General features: G+C 47.3%; 1 protein-coding gene and 1 long non-coding RNA gene across 4 annotated transcripts in view; one reads left to right on the forward strand and one right to left on the reverse strand.

Annotated features, from left to right (window-relative positions):
• Positions 1-5,844: 5,844 nt before the first annotated feature.
• Positions 5,845-18,358, reverse strand: LOC109453154 (uncharacterized). 2 transcript variants are annotated; one of them, XR_012490112.2, is made up of 4 exons: positions 9,799-18,358; positions 9,115-9,319; positions 7,333-7,498; positions 5,845-7,166 (listed from the first exon to the last, which is right to left on the reverse strand). It is a non-coding gene; the product is annotated as an uncharacterized LOC109453154 (long non-coding RNA). The 2 variants fall into 2 exon arrangements; XR_016022021.1 differs by having other exon boundaries at positions 9,115-18,358.
• Positions 18,359-18,806: 448 nt separating this feature from the next.
• Positions 18,807-21,741, forward strand: part of ZCCHC14 (zinc finger CCHC-type containing 14) — a 59,032-nt gene continuing 56,097 nt past the window's right edge. For both annotated transcript variants that reach the window (XM_019742659.3, XM_019742660.3), the window contains exon 1: positions 18,807-19,911. In XM_019742659.3, coding sequence (XP_019598218.1) covers positions 19,345-19,911 — 567 coding nt within the window. In that variant the 5' untranslated portion in view covers positions 18,807-19,344. The remainder of the gene's footprint in view (positions 19,912-21,741) is intronic.

Raw genomic sequence — 21,741 nt, forward strand, 5'->3', positions numbered from 1 at the left:
AATTTTTCTGGATTTTCTGATTTTATAATCCGATGACTTAAATAACAATAGCTACCACTTAGGATCTTTCCACGTGTCGGCACTGAACTGTGCTGAATGCTTTAGAACAATGATTTCATTCAGGTTTCACAACCACCGTTTATAGTACATGGCACAAATGCTTCTTATTGCCATTATGCAGATTGGAAAACTGAGGCTCAGACATACTGAGTCAGTTCCCCAAGGCCACACAGCTATTAAGAGGTAGTGCTGGGATTCAAATCCTGGTCAATCTGACTCCAGAACAGAGGCCCTTAACTGTCATGTTATAGACTCGAACGGCACCCAGTGCTGCTTCTTTATGCAAGAGTCACATCTAAGAGCAATGCCACCTCTTGAAGACCCCAGTCTCTTTGGTTCTGAGCCATCAACATGTTTTGTGACATAAAATGACCACGATTGGGCTGAGAAAGCCGATACTACTAGCCCGGTTGACTCGGCCTCTCTTGGAGGCAATGTCAGCTGAGGCAGGACAAAGAAAATGGATATTCCCGCAGCGCCAGTATGCTTTGGCAAGACCCCTGCACCCCCTTTTGTGGTTTCTTCTTGTTCTGCTGAAAGGAGCTCTGCAGCTTGCTCAAGAGATAAACATTCCTAACATCATTTCTTCTCAGCTGGGCAGAAAAGGGAGCAGCTGGGAGCCCTCCAAGAGGGAGGGGGAGGGGAGCATGTTCATTTTCTGGAACTCAGCTGGGAATCTTTCCTCTAGGAGACCCCAAGAAACCATTCCAAGCAAACAAAAGGGCTGCTGGGGAAACTGGTGACTGGGAGTGCAGAGAGGCCGCTGCAGCCCTGTGAAGAAGGATGGGGTCAGCAAATGTTGCATCACCCATACTGGGCATCACTACCAGTGACCGAGCTCCTCAAGGTACCAGGCTCTTTGTGTCCATTGCAACAACCGGGGGAGAGGAGGCGGATTGTCCCATGGTCCAGATGAGGAAAGCTGAGGCTCAGAGAGGTGAAGTGATGACCTATGGCCAGAACCCCACCTGAGCTCAGAATGATGCTTTCCCAACTGTTTCAACTGGCCTCAGGTCTCAGACACCTTCAAAAACACGGTGAAAGTTATGAGACTCTTTGTTTAAAAAAAAAATGGGCACAGACATTTACATGCAAATGATGTGTATAAATTCAGGCAGCATCAGTCAAGCTCTCCTTGAAGCCTTTGATAAGAATCCCCATCAACTGTCCAAACACATTCACCTCTATCCTCCATCTCTGCATCCAGGTTGTCTCCAGGTGAAGGGGAGGGAGGGATGTTGGTCTCCACTTCCTATGCCAGCCTTGAAGGAGAGAATGACCCAGCCCTGTATTTTCTCTGTAGAGTATTATACACTTATGGCCAGAAATCTATGTATGGTTGGGGGAGCCAGCACAGTCCCCCAACATTTCTGGCTATTTATTGGAAGCTCTAGTCTCACCTCTACCCAATTCTCACACTGCTGAAAAGTGGGCATGACATGGACATGTGAAGGAACTCCTCTGTCCAGTTCTAATAAATCTGTAAAAAACTAAAACTGTACCAAACACCTTTGCTATGCAACAGCTTCTTTGCACCACCAAAAAACGTCTAGAGCTTCATGATTTGTTTACAGTCATCTCCTTACACAGTTCGCGAGTGCATAAAACGTAAAGCTAAAATGTTTTATACATTGTTGTTTGATTTGGTGGTTTTGTTTTGACAGCTCGTAGACATGAATTCTTTAGGGCAGTAGTCCTCCCAAGAATTTTTTATCGTGAATCCCATCAGGCAAAAACTTTCCAGCATGCACCCGCAATATATGTGCATTTTAAAATGTATGTAATTATACACTTGCATCACTGTTCTCATATTTTATGCACAATCATAAAACCCATATCAAAGTGGAAAATTTTAAATGCTAAGTAAAAGATTAAACAATGTTTTTTAATGTCTTGCTAATTGTGACGACTTCCATTATTACTAACCAACATCTCAAGGCAGAAAGATGCCTTTGGGATGAGGATTTTTGTGAACAATCACAGTTTTTAAATATGTGTTTCAAACAGACTTCTTAATAATTTGGAATTTTTGGCTGTCTTCCTTTGAGGTCTGATTAGATGATTGTCTTTGTTTTCACCTTGGTATGGGTCTGATAAAAGAGCTTGGGCCAGGAATAAGACAGTTAACTGCCTCTGCAATTTTCTTGTTCTTTATTTGTGCTTGATTTATTTTAGTATAGTATTTTCTTCAATCCACAGTTTCTTTGCAGGAATCTTGTTATGGCACACGTCTAATTTTGTTAGGACTCGATGAGATAGGTATATAACCCACAAATCCACTTTCCTAAGCCAAAACTTCACAACTCTATGTCTCTATCCTAAGAGCTAACAAACTTGTCGATGGGACTTTGTTGTGAAATTCTCCCTCTTTCCACAGGAGACATGTTGGCAGACGGGTGAGGGGTGACCACTTGCAGCCTGACCACGCCCAAGGGGCCACAGCTACTTCCCCTCTGTGTTATCTCAGGTTCCTTTTCGCATTTCAGTCCTACAGCATCTGTTCAACCAAAGCTCAGTTCAGTAGTCACTCTCTTACCTGCAGGGAATATGTTCCAAGACCCCCAGTCGATGCCTGAAACCATGGATAGTACTGGACCCTATATATAATATGTTTTTCCCTATACATACGTATCTTTTCACCTAAAGGAAGCACTTTACTCAGTCATGGGAAGATACAATGAGAATATGCCACCTACATGTCAGGAAGAAGATCCTCACCAGACACTGAACCTACAAACACCTTGATCTTGGGACTCCCCAGCTTCTGGAACCACGAGAAATGTCTGTTGTTTAAGCTACCCAGTCTGTTATGTTTGTCATAGCAGCCCAAACTGATTGAGGTAGCCCTGTGAGTTTTAGAAGAGTACACCAATGTGGAAGATAGAAAATATTAGGGCATGCACGTGATTTTTGTTTCTAGCTTTCATCTGTCTCCAAAATTTAATAGAAGAGAAAAATATTAAGTAGGCCATTGGTGATACATTGGCCACCATCCTTAGCGTCTGTTGATATTTTGGTCTTGCCTTAGCATAAACCTGCTTTTGGGCTTTTGATGTTGCCAGTGAAGTCTGGGATCAGCAAGGTCGTCTCCCTCCCTTTGTTCGTGGAAGCTTGTTTAACTACGCAGCCGTCGTGGGTAAAAATTCTAAAGAAGAACACTGTAGTGTCCCAAATAATCTGTTCAACCAAAGTTGCATCTGAAGTCCTTAAACCTTTGACCCATACCATCTGGGCATGTGCCCACATGAAAAAACCAAAATAAAAACCTCAGTTCCATTGCTATTTCTTGCCCTAAGCTCTTTGTCTTAGTGAATACTTTGTATATGGCAGAATTATATCTGTTCCTAGCAAATGCTTATTGATTCAAGTTTCTTTTGAGATGAGTCTATCCTCCACAAAACTGGTGCCAAATGTTCTTGCTTAATTCCTTCAGGTGAGAACATGGGAGGTACATAGAATTTTTTAAAATGTACTGCTTGTGTAGGTGTGCTTCTTCTACTAGTACCGGTTTTTCTCATTTATTTATGCATAAAGGCAATTCTTACAAATCAATGATTAAGCACATAAAATTCTAATACTGCTGATAATAATAATAATAATAATAATAATAATAATAATAATAATAAAGGAAGCATTTTATGGCTTCTCTTTGGGTTATCCAAATTGCCAGCATCACTACTCTTGTGCTTCGCGGCCATTATTAAGTAAAATAAGGGTTACCTGAACACAAGCACTGCAGTACCGTAACAGTGGATCTGATAACCTAGACAGCTACTAAGTGACTAACGGGTAACGGGTGGGAAGCATCTGCAGCATGAAGATGCTGGACAAAGGGATGATTCACGTCCCAGGCAAGCTGGAGCAAGACCACGCAAGATTTCATCACACTACTCAGAGAGGTGTGCCATTTAAAACTTCGACTTCCGGTCAAGATGGCAAAGTACATAAATGCTGTGCTTGCCTCCTTCCATGATCACATCAAAATTACAACTACATTATAGAATAACCACCCTTGAGAACCACCTAAATACTACCACGTTTCCCCAAAAATAAGACCTAGCCGGACCATCAGCTCTAATGCATCTTTTGGAGCAAAAATTAATATCAGACCCAGTCTTATTTTAATATAATATAAGACCCAGTCTTTAATATAATATAATATAATATAATATAATATAATATAATATAATACTGGGTCTTATATTAATTTTTGCTCCAAAAGATGCAAATCAATAATTACTTTAAATGTAAATAGATTAAATGCTCTAATCAAAAGACATAGCGTGGCTGAATGGAGAAGAAAACAAGACCATACATAGGCTACCTACAAGAGATACACTTAGGATTGAAAGACACACACAGATTGAAAGTAAAGGGATGGAAGCAGATATTACATGCAAATGTAAATAAAGAAAAAGCTGGGGTTACAGCACTTATATCAGACAAAATAGATTTTAAAACAAACGCTATACCAAGAGACAAAGAAGGACATTTCATATACAATACCAAGATATGGAAGCAACCTAAGTGGCCACTGATAGATGGTTGGATAAAGAAGATGTGGTATATATATATAAAGGAATATTACTCAGCCATAAAAAGGAATGAAATCTTACCTACCATTTGCAACAACATGGATAGACCTAAAAGGTATTACACTAAGTGAAATAAGTCAGACAGAGAAAGACAAATATCATATGATTTCACTTACAGCAGGGGAAAAGTAAAAATAAAAAACAAAAACACATAAAGGAAGTACTGACACATGCTACAACATGGATGAACCTTGAAAACATTATGCTAAGTTAAGAAATCAGTGACAAATGACCACATAACGTACAATTCCATCTATATGAAATGTCCAGAATAGGCAAATCCAACGAGATGGAAATAGATAAGTGGTTGCCTAGGGTTGGGTTGTTGGGGAGAAATGCCTAGTAATGGTAGTGGGTACAAGGCTTCTTTTTGGGGTGATGGAGATGTTCTAAAATTGATTGCAGTGATGGTTGTAAAACTCTTAATTCACTAAAAACTATTGAATTGTACACTTTAAATGGGTAAACTGTATGGTATGTGAATTATACCTCAATAAAGCTGTTGTGAAAATTTGTATTTAAAAACGACAGTCATTAATTTTCATGCATCTGCAGGTACGTGGAGGGTCACCTGACCTAGGCGGGTTCAATAGGGCAGCTCTGAACTCACACATCTGGGGTCCCGCTGGAAGCTGGCTGATCCAGGCTGGGCTCAGCTGGGATGGTTCTATTCCACATCTTGCGTTCTCCTCTCAGAACCAGTGGGCATGCTTCTCTCAGGGTAATGGCAGGGGTACAAGAGAGCAAGCCCAATCACCAAGCCTTTGGACAATCCTGGCCACGTTCGTCCCTCATCTCCTTTGCAGCACAGGTGACACTGATATAATGTTAGCAAATGAGATTTAAGTAGAAATCTACCAGAGGGTTTCTCAGCAAGTGTTTGTTTTTCCTCCTAAAAGGAACACTTACAGGTTTCATCCTTTCTTTCCTTTTTCCTGCATGGAATGCAAGATGTGATGCCTAGCGCTGTGGCAGCCACATTGCTACCATAACGAAAGTCCAAAAGAATCACAGATGTTTTCCTTGACATCACTGAGCATCATTCCTGGAGCAGCACCAGCAACTGCTCATCTCTGGATGTCTTATCATAGGAGAAAAACAGACCCCTGTATGTTTAATGACATTGTTCGGTGTAGCCAAAGATATTTCTCGCCAAAACCCCACAGCAACTAAACAGGAAAGTCTAGTGTCAAATGACGAAGTGAAAACAATTTAATAACAAGTTTGATGTCTTTGATTCAAGGGAAAGCGATCCGTAGATTGGAGGAGTACCATGCCTTACAAGCAGTGGGGTACTCTTCCCGAAGGATTTTGCACAAGAGCAAGTTTTATAGAATGTTAGAAGAGGCAACGCAGAAACGGCATGATTGGCTGAGATGTCGGGGATTTCCTTACTTTCTAAGATAAGCTTGCTGAAGCTGAGTTGAGTTGGAGGATTATGATTCGTGTCTATTAGGTGTCCTTGACAGTTGTTTCCCGTAAGTACAGGCTGGTTTAGGTTTAGATTTGTGACATGGGCTGGGCCACTGGGGCGGGTGGCCTCCATTTTGTGGGGCCCGACATACGAATTCTCATTCTCCTTAGTACACGTGCTCAGTGGACTGTTAGACTCAATGAGAAAGTCATACAGGGCATTTCAATCCAAGTTTCATCAATCATTCACTCGACAAATCTGTGTTGGTTACCTTACATGTACTAGTCACTGTGAACAAACAGACCTGATCCCTCCCTGCCCTCTGAGAGCTGCTCGTTAGCAGGTTACATGGCTAAAGTCATATCTAATGACAGAAGCATGGGTGAATAGTGAATAGAACATGTTACTGCAAAATATTGTCACCTATGCAATACAGAAAAATTTGGTCAAACATCGTTGATCAAAAACCTGAAGATGGGTGCATCCAATCAATTTTCTGCACCAGCTGTCAGCTCCCAGCACGGATGGGTTGACAAGTGGATTGGCTGGCCTGACAGTCCCTTTACCTCTGTGAACTACCGTTTCCTCATCTGCTAATTAAGAAGTTAACCCACCAAACGGCTAAATTCTCTTCCAGCGCCAGTCTTTCCCATTCTGGAATTAACGCTTTGTTACAAGGAAATATTAACAATATTTTGGAAGAAATTCCACTTCACACGCACGTGGGTAGAACCACAATTATACATAACAAACAATAACGGACAGAAAAGATTTCCCACCAATTGGAGCGATTGGCACAGTACCATCATCTTTACAAAAGAAAATGTTTGTTTGGGAGATGCATTGCAGAAACTTTGCTGACAGAGTGAACACTGAGCGAACATTTGATAAGTGCCCATTGGGTATGACGCCTCCAGCGACAAAAAAAGTATCAAACCTGGTCCTGCTCTCAAAGAGCTTAGAATTTAATTAAGCCATAGGTATATGTGTAGCAACAGGATTCGCTTCCGCGGGGACACGCCGGCATGGCCTTATTGTATTTCACAGCCAGGGATGGTCTGATGGTTTCATACAGATGTCCTCGTGGAATGCTAGCCCTGCGTGAAAGAAAAGAAGTCTCGGTGCCAAGAATGAAATGTGTGAAAGAATCACATGTGTGGTACATGGACCAGTGGGTTAAAACAATGTTAGCCACAGAAACCGCTCTTCACACAAAATTTCAAGCTGAAGACAAATACATACTATATATAAAAGCATACTCACCTACATCTATATTAGAGCTGCTCTGGTTAAAATGGGAGGGCAAAGGCCTTCTACCTGGTCAGGACATCCCCGGTGTGATAGGGTCACACAGTGGAGAGGACATGGGCCTGTCCTTGCTGGCTGTCTACCCAGGACAAGTGGTCTCTCTGAGCCTCAGTCTCTTCATCTGTAAAAGGGGAAACAAATGAGATTTTGATGCAAAGTACCCACCCTCCAGGAGGTCTCAACAGGTGCTGTTAGCTGCATGACACCAGGGTCACCTGTGCCATGTTGAAGAAACTCTACAGTGACCGTCCTCACTCACGACTTGTAATCCTGACCCAGACTCTGTCTTCAACCATTCTAGAAGGTCCAGGGCAGCAGGATTTGGGATCCGGAAACCTTTGCTCTAGTCTGAGCTCTGCCAGTTTCTGCTCTCTTTCCCTGAGGCCTGATTGCCTCCTTTGACAGGTGAGGATAATGAGCTGTTGATTTTAAAGCATGTCACAAGGGTTAAATGAAGCATGAAAGTGCTTTGTCCCCTGGTGTTTCTGCCCTTCCTGCTTTTGGTGCCAGAACTTAGCATGGACTTGGAAGGATGTATGCTGCACTGCCAAGCCTTGAGACTAAGCTCTGTCATTTGCTAGCTGTCCGTTCTTTGGCAACTTACTGCTCCGTGCCCCATGCACAGAACCCACTGGACAAATGACAACGGCGGGATGATCTATTGCTATTATTGTTCGCTAACGCTGGAATGGCTTGAGCCAAGCTCAGGACGGGGGTGCCGGTTGGGGGGGTGGAGGGGTGTCTGTGATATAAACACACACATGCACTAAGGAAAGGCGTACCGTACCCATTTGGCGTCAAGAGCTTGTTTAAAGTCCAGGGGAGATGGGACAGTTCTCGCCCTGACCTCGACTGTTCACATAGTACTGAGCCTTTCTTGTGTGGGACCCCGACCTACATCAGAACATGGGGATAAGGATGCTCCTAGAAATCATGACAGCCACTACTTCCTGAGCATCTGCTGAGCACTTGCCAGGCATTATCGCTTCTAACTCTCCAGCCGTCTTGTGAAGTAGATATCTTTATCTCCATTTTGCAGAGAAGCGGAGGCACAGAGAGAAGGGGGTGAATTGAAAATTGGGGGTGAGAGAGTCGGGATTAGGATCTGCTCACTCTGACTTCCGAGCGCCTGCCCTCCATGTCTGTGGTCCACCAGAGAGAAGATGGGCTCGGGAAGGCTCCGGTGGGCAGATCGTGGTGTTGGCTTAGAAAGCATTTGGCAGCAGGTACCGGCGAGTCCAATTAACTTGAACAAATCGGGGTTTATTTTTCTCATGCAATAAGCTTGGTTGAGCAGATGGATGTTGCTAGGCACTGGGTGAGTCTGGGGGAGTCTCTGTGCTTGTCATTGCAAGGTAAAAGGACGGCAGCCGGGGATCCCTAACACCGTGGCCACACTGTTCAAAGAGGCATTGATGGGGAGGGTGAAGAGGTGTGCCTGACATATTTCCCCTTCTATTAGAGAAGCAGAAGCTTTCAGAAAACCCTGCGCAGACTTACTTGGGTCTTACTGGCCAAAACTGGATCACATGGACAGTCTCGGATGCAAGAGAAGTGGGCATGTAAAACTTTTGTTTCCCAACATTTGTAATCCGAGACAACAAGAGAGAACAGGCTGGGAATGGGTTTCAGGTAGTTCACTGAGCAGCTGGCCCCAGAGACTGGATCAGCGCCCTGGGGCTGCAATATCACAGTACCACCAACTGGGGGGTTAAAACAATAGAAATTGATTCTCACAGTTCTGGAGGCTTAAAGCCTGAAGACAAGGTGTTGGCAGGACTGCCTCCCTCTGAAGGCTCCAGGGGAGGATCCTTCCTGCCTCTTCCAGCTCCTGGTGGCCCCGGGTGTCACTTGGCTTGTGGCTGCCTCACTCCAGTCTCTGTCTCCATCTTCACGTGACCTCCATCTCCCTGTGTCATCTCTTCTTAGAAGGACACCAGTCCTATTGGATTAGAAACCATCCTTATGACATCATCTCAATCGTATTACATCCGCAAAGACCCTATTTCCCAATAAATCCACATTCACAGTTTCCGGGAGTTAGGATTTCAACACATCTTTTGGGGGGACACAATGCAACCCACAAGAGACAGCATCAACCCTCTGTCTTCTTCCAGAGGGAAGTTAAAGGGCTCTGCCTGCCCACTTTAGAGGGGTGAAGGTGTCTTCCTCCAAGATCAGACACCTTCCCCCCACCCCATTCACTCCTGTGGCCTTGGGTCACCCTTGCCTGAGCGGGGGCTTTCCCATCCACTTTCTTCCTCAAACCCCCCTCCTCGATGTGAGAGCCCCAAAGCCTGCCAGAGATAAAATGGTTTTCAAACCCTACGCTGCCTTGCTCAGTACCAACCCTTCCTCCCACCTGAAACCTGGCCCTCACCATTCACATGCTCTCTCAATTCTCAGGGCTCCCAGGGTTACCTTTCCAGGTAGAGGCTCAGCTCCTCGCTGGCCCAGCATCGGTAGTGGTGAGCCATCCCCAGGTGATGTTTATATGCAGACAGAGCTGTGAGTCCCTTCTCTGGTCCTCAGTTTTGTGATGGGATGAAGAAATTGCTTGGGAGCCCTGCCCTGGGTTACACAGCTGAACAACCATATCGGGGAGTGGTGTGCCATAAGCGTCACGTCTCTGAGGACCATAATCCCAACTGCTAACATTTATGGAGCACCTGCTACAAGCCAGTTTTCCACACCTACCATCTCTGACTCTATGAGGTAGGAGCTACTGGGAAGTGGAAAGGATTAGGTTGATGCAAAAGTAATTGTGGTTTTCGCCATTATTTTTAACCTTTAGACTGCACTTGCTTTTGCACCAACCTAATAACTTGCCCAAGGCTAAGTGTACCCAGAGCTGTGATGTGTAAAATCCTTTGCTGCTTACTTCTTCTTGGGGTGTGGAGGGAATACAATTTTCTGGGACCTTACCCCAAAGGAGGAATTGTGTTAAAAAGACTTTACCAAGATTCCTTCTAGCCCTTGGAACCTGCAAAACACCAGGATAAGGTGTGGTTAGAACCACCTGGTTCCCTGGTCTGAATAACTGGAAGCCACTGAGGACACCCCACCCCCAGTTCATTTTGGCATCTTTCTGTCTTGCACAGGGATCTCATAGCTCAAAAGGATGACCCCATGAATGGAGGTGCAACAAGAGGAAGAAATGGAATTGCCCAATCCCAAATCCCCGTTTCTCCCCATCATTTTTATCGTCCCCACCCCTAGAACTTCACCAAGAACAGAGGTGTGTTCATTTCTACTGCTATATAACAAGTTAGTACAAACTTTGCGGCCTAAAAAACACCTGTTTATCATCTGACAATCTATAGGCCAGAAATCGGAACAGGCTCAACTGGGTTTTCTGCTCAGGTCTCACAGGTGAAAATGAAGGTGTCGCGTGCGTCTTTGGGAGAATCTGCTTCCAAGCTCATTCAGGTGGTGGCAGAATCCACTTCCTTGAGGCTGTAGGTCTAAGGTCCCATCTATGCTGGCTGTAGGCTGCGGGCACCCTTTGTTCCTGGAAGCCACTCACATTCTTTCCCACATGGCCCTGTCTGTCTTCAAAGCAGCAATGGTGTGTCATGTTCTTCTGACCCTTCTAACATCTCTAAGTCCCCTTCTACCACCAGCCAGAGAAAACTCTTTTAAAATTTTCACCTGATTGCGTCAGCCCACCCAGACAATCTCCACGTCTTAAGGTCACCTGACCTTGGACTTCATATCTGCAAAATTTCATCACGGCAACACCTAGATTAGTGTTTGGATAACCAGAGGCCGGGAATCCTAGGAGACCATCTTTAGAGTTCTGCCTACCCTGGGACGTCTTACAGAAAATTAGTTGCAAAGAGAGCCTCTATTCTGGATCTTTGAGTAGTGAAAGCATCATCTTCCTCCTTCCTGATATGAAATGAGCCCTCTTTTGGCACAGAAGAATTTGTAGGAATTCACCCTTTACACTGAAGGGAAAAACATAACAGAGTCCTGGCTTCCAACAGGAAACCCAAGTATTCATACTGAACAAACCTATTTTCTGTAAGGGTGTGGGATAAGCCGTCCATTAGTTTGGACTTAGAAGAGTTGTCCACGGATTTCTTCTTTCTTTTTTTCTGAACATTTTAAAGTGACAAGCTGTCAGTGCTTTTCAAAACCAATTCTGGGTGAAGTTTAGTGAGTTTTCCAGTATAGTAGACTCTTCGTCACTAGGCAAAGACAATTCCAACAGCAACATAAGATATCTATGGAGGGTCCCCTAGCTCTCAGCATGCAGACCACAGGGGCTCCAGACAGTTCTGCTTTTCTCTCACTGTACTGCGGTGAATAGAGTCCCTCCCAAATTCATGTCCACCTAGAACCTGTGAATATGACCTTATTTGGAAACAGGGTCTCTGCAGATGTAATCAAGATAAATGACTGCATAGTGAATTAGGGTGGGCCTAAATGCAATGACTGGTGTCCGTATGAGAAGAGGGAAGTTTGGACACAGACACAGAGAGAATGACACATGAAGACGGAGACAGAGATGGAAGTGATGCAGCTACGAGATGAAGGAAAGCCAAGGATTGCTGGCAATCACAGGAAGCTGGGAGAGAGGGCTGGAACAGACTCTCCATCACAGCCTCCAGGAGGAACCAACTCTGCTGACACCTTGGTTTCAAACTTCTGGCCACCAGAACCGTGAGACAATAAATTTCTGTTATTTTAAGCCACCACGTTTGTGATAATTTGTTTATTACAGCCCTAGGAAACTAATATGCACACTATGTGGGTGTGTTTTTTAAATTTAATCTCTGGTTGACCACAGGCCTCACCACTCCCTATTTTATTGTACCATCTAGCTTCACTCATTTACTCTCTGCCTGGCTCTTTAAAGCATTTTAATTCGCAACCCCTGGTTTAATTAATACACTTACTAAAACTGGGTTTCAAAAGCAAATACCTAATCTTCTACATAAGAGTGAACTCCAAATGGATCAGAAATCTAAATGTGAAAAAAATGAAACCATATGCATACTACAAGAAAGCATGGGTGAATTTATTTATAACTTGGGTGTAGGGAAAGGTTTCTAACCACAACTCAAAATCCAGATGCAATGAAAGAAGAGATCAATAAATTTAACTACATACAAACAAGAGTAACGCTTTTCAAATTAAAAAGAAAAAAAAAAAACTCCACCAAAAATGAAGTCAAAGGCAACTGACAAACTGGGAGAGAATATTTTCAACACAAATTACAGATAGAGTACTAATATTCCCATATGTAAAGAACTCTTAAAAATTGACAGAAACAAAGACTCAAACCCTGATAGAGAAATGGGCAAAGAACACGAACAGGCAATTCACGTTTTAAAAGACACAAGAATGGCATCCACAGCGGATTCTCCAACCCTGCCAGATTCTCTGAGTTCCCTGTTATGATTTAATAAATGTTTCTGCTCAAACTAGACACAGTAGATTCTGCTGTTTATAATTTATCAGCACAGGCTATCTCCAGATATCAATCCACCTCCAGATAGCAATCCACCTTGAAGCATACATCCCAAAATGATTGACACCAGACTCTGGAGACAGTTTTAAGGGAGGAATTCACGGATGTATTTTCAAGCAATTATAGTTTTATTACTGATGCCTCATGGGGTGAAGGAGAGTGAAGGATTGGGTGAGCTCTGGTATGTTTGTTTAAAAAGACACCTTCCATATTTTAAGAGTTATACTTTGTCACCCAAATAATATGCTACCTGCCTTTGGAATGTGTTTTTAATCCACGTTGAATCTGGGTGTGTCTTGAGACTTCAAACCAAGCCATGAAGACTTGGTTGGGATGGAATTGGGAAGCAATCTAGTTCCTCATCTTTACCCCTTCTCAATCCTTCTCAGAAACCCATGCAGAATTCTACAGGAGGTGGATCTAGTTACAGCCTGGTGCAAAGTCCAGGGTAAGCAGAACTGCCTTTTTGAAACTCCATTAGCAGAGCCCAGAAACAACCTGAATACCCACAATTGGGGATTAATTGAAAATCATGAGACATCCAAACAAGATTCTGGGCTGCCTTTGAAAACCGTGATTTATGAGAGAGTCCATGACATGGACAGACATCTGGGATATGTTAAGTGGAAAAAAATGGATCAGAAAATGTGGAGTACCACCCTATTTTTTGTGGGGTATACCTCACATAGGTATGTATGAACACAAGAGTGTCTAGAAAGATGTATTTTAAAATGTTAACATTGGTTATGACTGAGAAGTGACATTATTTGTGACTTTTACATTGCTTTTTAGTGAGATGTAATCTCTTTATAAGGAGCATGTATTACTTCATAACCAGACAAAACAACACAGTGATACATATACGTATATTTATTTGCTTAAAATACTTCAGAAAGAAAATGTTATGCCAGGGTGGAGGGGGAGAAGTAGATGAAATAGGAACGGCAAAATGTCACTCTTTTGAAGCTGAGCAATACGGATGTGAGGAATTACTACACTATTGCTTGACTTTGGGTGTTTTTGAAAACTTCCATAGTAAAAATGTAAACAAACAAACAAACAAAACAGAAACCCCGAAACAGCAACGAATTAATCGTTGGCTTTCAGAGTATTTCATTACTGTGGTGCAAGCCACATAGAAATGTGAAAAACAAACAAATGTACAACAGAAATAAAGGCTGCAGAATTTCACAATGAGAATCCACGAGCCATTAGCTGTGGGACCTCTTTAAGCCTCGGTTTCCCCATCTGTCACTAGGGAGGATCCTTGCTGGCTGGTAGGCATGTAATTGGATTACATTAACTCTATTATTGTGGTTGCTATTGGTCGATCCAGGGAAGTATGCTAGAAGTCTGAAAGCAAGACGTCCGCCTCCAACAGCAGTTTTCAAACTAGGGTGTGCGGATCACTGCGGAGCTGGCAAACGCAGACTCCAAGACCCACCCCCACTTCCCCAGAGTCTGACACTGTATCTGGGGGTCAGGCCTAGGAACCTGCATCTTAAATAAGAGCCCCGGGGATTCCCACTGGGGAAACACCAAATCTAGCCCCAGGCCAAAGACCCTGGGAAGCAGGTCTGCCTGGAGGAAAGTATGCATCTGTGCAGAAAGAGGACTGGGCACCAGGACACCTGCTCGTTTAAGACTCCAGGCAGACTTTGTCAGCGTTCATGGCTAGGAAAATTGGGCATGTGACAGATGCCTTTGGAGACCCCAGTTTGCAGAAATAGTGAATCAGTGACGTCACCATTGTGCTCTCCTCCCCGAAGTACAGAGTCTGGACAACTGACTTAGGTCAGAATTTGATTCCAACACATGCGGACTGCACGGCCCCGGGACTGCGCCTGACCATTGAGCATCTGTGAAATGGGAACTATGACGGCCGTATTAGGACCAGTCAGTCACACAGGGTTAGGGTGATCGCAGGAGGTTATCAGGAGTTGAAGCACTGAGCAAGGATCCCGTCTGTAAGCTTAGGGACCCACGTCTTAAGGCCTCCACATGAGAAGCTTGGGGTCCCTTTGCTTTCTTAGTCATAGGAAACCAGGGCCTAGACAAAGGAAAACTAAAACTAAAACTCAGTAAGTCCATCCCATGTGAGACCACACACAAGCTGATGACATAACCGCAGGGAAAAATTAAGTGGCAGATCCAGGCAGGGAGCCTGTGTATACACCTCCAGCCCCAACTGTTTTAAGGAACCCTCTTAATCGGCATCTCAATCTACCTTCTGTTTTCATTTGTTTCCCTTATCACAACCTGGCCTCCAGGTTCCTCCTCTCTGCCTGATTCTTTTTTTTTTTTTTTTTTTTTTATCTCTCTGCCTAATTCTGATGAGAAGGGAAGCAGGGCTACATGGCCTGGGGGGAGCTGCACTTGGAGTCCGGGTGGCTAATCTGTCAGCCCGGTCACTGCCTGCTGCTGCAGTGTAATCCGTATCACTAATTCAGACACTAGAAGCAATCCCGGGCACCTCGTATCTCCATTGCAAAATCGTTTGTTTGGAGAATTGGTGATGAACTCTGGTCTCTCTCTTTCTCAAAAATAATATTAATTTGTGCTTGATTCCAGCACTATGGAAAATGCAGACAGACATATTGTTCCATCCTAGGCTCTGAACTCCCTGAGGGCTCCTTGTAGAGAGATTATATCTCACTAAAAAGCAATGTTAACAGTCACAAAGAATCCCACTTCTCAGTCTTAACCAATGTTAACATTTTAAAACATCTTTCTAGACACTCTTGTATTCATATACATTTATGGTTATGCACACATAGAAATGTGAAAAACCTAGTTTTACGAAAATGGTATACTCCACAAAAATAGGACTGTACTCCACCTTTTGTGATCCATTTTTCCCACTGCTCCGTCAGCCCCTGGCTCCAATTAGGCACAAGGCAAATATGGCCTGAAGGACTTAGTGACCTGCTGACCCACTCAGCATCGTGTGGGACTCTCTCTTTATCTGAAGACACAGCCCCACCTCTCTTGTACCTGTAGTGTCATTTTCTCATGGGGAAGAATGCCCCACCCTCTGACTTATCCTACGCCCCCACCTCAGTGTCTTCCCATAGACCCCCAGCCCCTCCACTATGTCAAAGCAGAGGCGGAAGAATGTTGAACCCAGGGGTCACCTTTTGCAGAGAAAGTGAGAAGCTCCAAATAGCTCGGAGATGGAGTTTGTTTTAGGGAAGGAGCCCTGGCTGGGAAGGAGAGCAGGTACAACCTCAGGGCCAGGCCCGAGAGACTATGCTCAGAGGGCCTGGCGGGTCGGTGTCCACCGTCTCCCCTGGGGGACCCTTGGCTGCTTCCCAGGGAAGGGAATAGTATGCAGAAGGGACAGTTCCCGCGGACAGACAGCCGTCCACTTTGGCGTGGGGAGTTCAAGCCACCAGTTCTTTAAAGATGGGGGCTTGGATCTCATTCTCCTTAGAGGCCCCCCAAACCCATACTGAGGTCTGATCCTACAGGGTAGGCATTTAACATCCATTGAATTGCATTAAGTTGAGCTAGACTGAAGTTGAGGGGGACATGATACAGTATGAACGTCCTGGAGCTGCCATAATCATAAGCACAAACTTGGTGGCTTAGCACAGCAGAAATTAATCCTCACACAGTTCTGGAGGCCAGAAGTCCAGTCAAGATGTGGCCAGGGCCGTGCTCCCTCTGGAGGCTCTAGGGCAGGATCCTTCTTGCCTCGTCTAGCTTCTGGTGGCTCCAAGCACCTCTGGCTCCAATCTCTGCCTCCATCTTCACAAGCCTTTTTCTTTGAGTCTCTGCTTGTTCTTTTCTGTCTCTTCTAAGGACACTCTCATTGGATTTAGGGTTTAACGTCATCCATGTTCTCATCTTGATTCTTACCTGAATTATATCTGCAAAGACGATATTTCCAAATAAGGTCTGAGGTTCTGGGTGGACATGACCTTTTGAGAGACACTATTCAACCAGTACAGACGTTAAACAGCAAATAGCACAGCAAAGAAGTTGCAAAAAGGCGGTTGGGAGCTGGGGAACCTTGATCCAGTGAATTCTGTGGCTCAGTTATCCCGGCTATTGAGGGCTCACATTAGCATCTCTGAGCTCCCCTGCCAGCTGGGAGGTGGGGTTCCTGACTCCCTTTTACAGATGAGGAAACTGAGACTCAAAGTGGTTGAGTGAACAGCCAAGGTCCTCCCAGACAGAAAGACCTGGGACTGAGATCCAGGTTGGCTTGGCACCAGAGCTTAGCGGTTTCACCACCAGGTTGGGCTGTATTTGAGGAACCCCCAACGCTGATAAGATCCCAAGATCTTTCCACTCTGAGGAACTTCATTTATCAATAGAAGGCAAAGGTTTTAACTGTATTGATTTTTATGTTCCTTCGGAAAGTGACTACTTCCCTGGAATCACTTGAAAAACTGAGGTCAAAGAGAAAAAAGATTAATTCAATTATTTGTAGATATTACTTTGGACTGGGGAAAATAAGGCAGGAAGACCCAGCTGGATCCAGCCTCACCCCTGCTACCTAAGGGGGTTTAATACCCTTGGGAAACTACCCTGGATTCCTGCTCCTTCCTATACTGGCCTAGAACACCAGGTGGCTCCGGGAAATTTTGTCCAAGGTGTGGGAAGCATCTTTTCTTTTTCCCCCAACTATGGCTCTGCAATGTCTGTTCAACTTGGAAGTGCCAAGGCTGAAAGAAGGATGTCTTGTTAGGAAGTTTCTAGTACTTTGGACCATGTCTTAAAGAAATTCATTTATTCAATTATGTACTTCCCGGAACCAAGTTGTAAGCTCCCTAGGCAGTAAGGACACCACTCTGCTCATGGCTGTCCCCCAGAGCTTAGATCTTGGCACACGCCAGGCCTCCACAGAGTTGCTGAACGAATGAACTAAACAGACACACCCTAGTAGATTACAGGATGTCAAAAGCAGGGCTCTAGGGATAGGGAAGGGGAGGAATAAATTTCTTGCTCCAGGGTCTCAGTTTCCTTATCTGTAGACGGTGGGACCACTGCCTGCAGTTGTATGATTTAAAGGTAGTTGGGTGCCCCAGCTTCTCTCCCACCTTTCTGCAGCCTGTAATCCAGGGCCAACGCAAATGCCAAGGGAAGGGGCGTTTCACCTGCTCCCTGACCCCTGGCCGGTGTATATGCATCCTCTTGGTTCTTGAGCTGTGGTAGTAACCCGCTGAAAAGAGGCTTACTTAAGGGAGAAAGCTTGTTCCCATCACGTCCTCAACGCAGGCCAACCGTCTCAGAAACGCGGGCGCCCGCCCTCTGTGAGCTCACAATCTGCTCACAAGCCCCCGGAGCGGTTATTATTACCCTTATTTTCCGGAGAGGCGCCCAGGGCTCAGAGAGGCTAAGCCACTTGCTCAAGGTCACACCGCTTAGTAGTCAGAGCAGGGATGGGGACTAGGGTCTCCGGAGCCCCACTCCAGCGGCCTTTCTAAGTCACCTCCTATCTCCCTACTGTGATGCTCAGAAATAAAACTGGAAGATCGGACGACTGCCTTTTACCTAAACAATGCTCCATGCAAATCTGTGGGAACAAAAGCAACCAGAAATCCATTCCGGGTTTTCCGCCCCTCCGGCCCTGCTGGCCAATCGACTCCGCGGGCCGCGGAGGGGCGGGAGGGGGCTGTTCCAACGTGATCGACAGCCCGGGTGAGGCGTGGTCGCGGCGGGGGCGAATCGCGATTGGGGACCCGGAACAATCACGGGCCAAGAAGGGGCAGCCCGAGCCAATCAGCAGGGGGGGCGGGCACGGCCGGTCCGACTGTCGCGAGAGGCGGCCACCCCGCCCACTTGAGCCTCGTCCCGGTGCCCGTCAGCAGCGGACGCGGCGGCGCTCGCCAGGATCCGTCCGCGGAGCAGGGAGCCTAGGCGCGAGGCCGCGCGAGTGCCGGCGCAGATCCCTCCGCCGCCCGCCCTCGCGCCGCGCCCCGCTTGTCTCTTCACCGCTGTTCCTGAGGCGTCCGCCCGCGGCCTCCATCCTAGTAACGGCCGGCCGGCCCAGGCGCGGCGGCGGCATGGCCCGGGCGGCTCCGTCGGGGGGCGGCCCGCAGTGACAGACCCTGCGGCGCGGGGGGAGATGGGGGCGGCCGCCTCCCGGGCGACGACGACGACGACGAGGAGCAGCCGCCGCCGCCGCCGCGCACCGGCCGCCGCTGGGGACGGGCGCGGGCCAAGAGCCCGCCCGTGAGCGGGGGGCCCGAGGCCGCTCGCCGCCCCCGGCCGCCCCGGCCGCCCCGGGCCCCCCCGGCGCCCCGCGCGCGCCCGCCTGCCGGCCCCTGGCGGGGGTCTCGCCCGCTCCGCGCGCCCCCGGCCCCGGCCCGGCCCGCGGCGCCCGCCTGCCCTCGCCTGGCCCCGGCCCGCGCGCCCCCGGCCCCGGCGCGCCCCGGCCCCGGTCCGCCGCGCCCTCCGCCCGCGCCCGCCGCGCCCCGCGCCCCCGGCCCCGGGCGGCGGCCCCCGGCCCCGGGCGGCGGCGCGGCGCGGGCGGCAGCATGGTGGAGAAGCGCTGCCCGCTGCAGAGGGACAGCGTGTACCGCTGGTTCTCGGAGCTGCCGTCGCCGCAGCGCGTGGAGTTCCTTTGCGGCCTGCTGGACCTGTGCATCCCACTCGAGCTGCGCTTCCTCGGCTCGTGCCTCGAGGACCTGGCACGCAAGGACTACCACTCGCTGCGCGATTCCGAGATCAAGGCCAACAACCCGGCGGACCTGGGCAGCCTCACCAACCTGACGGACGAGGTGGTGCGCAGCAAGCTGCTTGTGTCGCTGGCGCTGCTGGGCTCCGAGCAGCGCGAGGCGGCGGGCGTGCTGTACCGCACGCTCACGCACATCGACTCCATCATCCACAACTACGGGCTGCAGCTCAACGAGGGCCGCACGGGCGATGAGTTCCTGCTGCTCTTCACCATGGCCTCCAACCACCCGGCCTTCAGCTTCCACCAGAAGCAGGTGCTGCGCCAGGAGCTCACGCAGATCCAGAGTAGCCTGAGCAGCGGCGGCAGCGGAGGCAGCGGGGGCCACGGGGGCAAGAGCGTGCTGCCCACCTGCCCAGCCTGCCACAAGGTGCGTGCCGGTGTATGAGGCGGGCCTGACGCCCCCATCCGTACCCCAAGCCTCCAACCCGTTTCCCCAAACGCCACCGACACCCAAGCCTTCACCCCGGACCTCAAAACCCCACTTGCTCCCCAGGCTTTCACGTAGGGTCCCAAGTCTCCACCCGCACATTAAGCCTTTACTCCAAACCCCCACCCGAACCCCAAACTCCTACCTGTACCCCAAGCTTCCACCTCACAACCCCAACCTCTAACCCCAAGCTTCCACTCCGCACTTGACTCCGTGTCCCAAGTCTCCATCCTGTACCCCCAACCCCCACTCACCCCAAACCCCTGCCCCCACTTCAACTCGCAAATCCCTCGCCCTTGGGGACAGTCGCACTCGCCGCCTCGCGGATGAGGGCCGCGCTTGTGGCGCCCCTACACGGATGAGTCGCTCCTACATGGCCAGAGGTCGCGGTCTTTTTACCTTGTCGGGAAGCCGCATAAGGCTTTTGTCCCCTTAATAGGGTTCTTATGCGACAGATGACAGTTACACATTGTGTCGCCTTGATTTCTCCATATCTGGTGTTTATTACCAGAAAAGGAAGCCGTTATGAGGTGGAGATGAGAAGGCGCTAGAACCTTTGCAGACATTCGAGGGTGTAGTGGGGCGCCCCAGGCCTGGGTGTCTATTTCCCCCGAGTGGGCGGTGTCGCCGCTGGAGAGGTTGGGGGGGGGGCGCGGCGTGTGCACGTGTGTGCGTTCATGTGTGCGCGCGCTTGTATTCGTGTGCTTGTGAGTGTACGTGTATGCGGTGTGTGCACGTACTGGTGAATGCTTATGCATATATGGGAGTATGTGTGTCTCTGTGTATTTTTGAATGCATATGCATGTCTGTGTTTATGAGCCAGGCTGCTGTAACAGACAAAAACAGGATTGGAGCGTTCAATGAATGTGAAACAGTTATTTCTCAAGGTCCGCCTTCCTTTGTGCAAACAAATCCCAGGCAGAGTTGGAGCCGGTCTCCTAAGGAATGCTAGGTTAAGTTAAAGATCTCTGGTCTCCAAATTAAACAGGAAGGGCATCGTGGTCATCCACTTAGAAATGTGAACTTTTGTCTAAATGTTTCAAAACTATGTTAACAAAGTGTTTGGGGCTCAAACTTATTTTTAACGGCCCCCTGGGACCCAATGCCAAAATAAATTGTGCTAGGAGAAAAAAGATTTTTCTTTGACCAAGTGTGTTGTATTTAGATTACACGCTGACTTTCTTTGGGAAGCAAGAGATTTGCAGTCAGGACCAGTAGTTCTAAATATCTTTGACAGTATCTAACATCTTTTACGTTAAAAGTGTGATACTCTCTGGTTTGCTGCTGGTGGTTTTAAGCTGTCTTTCAACCCTGGCTTGTGGCTTTTCTTCTTTAATGTCTTCCTTTAAGAAGTGGTTGTGGTCCCTGCATTGGTTTTAAACTGTGTCCTATCTTTTTTGGTGACATTGACCTCAGAGACTGTGGTTTTCTTTTTAAGTGTGTGTTCAAATCCCACCCATGTTGTGCATTGGGCCGCAAAATGTTATTCCAGTCACAACAAAGGAAAAGTAGGGTCCTAGCTCAGAAATGTGGTTGTCTGTAGGGAGCTCAGTGAGCTTTGGGGGGTCAGTGGGACTTCAGTGCCCCAAGGTCAGTTTCATGTGCTGTTAGTGTTCAGATTAAATGTCACACACTGATAATGTCCAGGGCTGTGACTCGAGTCATGTTCAGCTCTTGAAAGGGGTTCTTTTGTGTGTGGAGATGCATCACTTCATAAAAGCAGAAGATGGTGATCATTATTTCGGTTGGGCAGCAAGCTAAAAGCTGGAA

Source organism: Rhinolophus sinicus, chromosome 8, assembly GCF_057876585.1.
Source record: "Rhinolophus sinicus isolate RSI-liver-muscle chromosome 8, RSI-T2T, whole genome shotgun sequence".
NCBI classification, from domain to species: domain Eukaryota; kingdom Metazoa; phylum Chordata; class Mammalia; order Chiroptera; family Rhinolophidae; genus Rhinolophus; species Rhinolophus sinicus.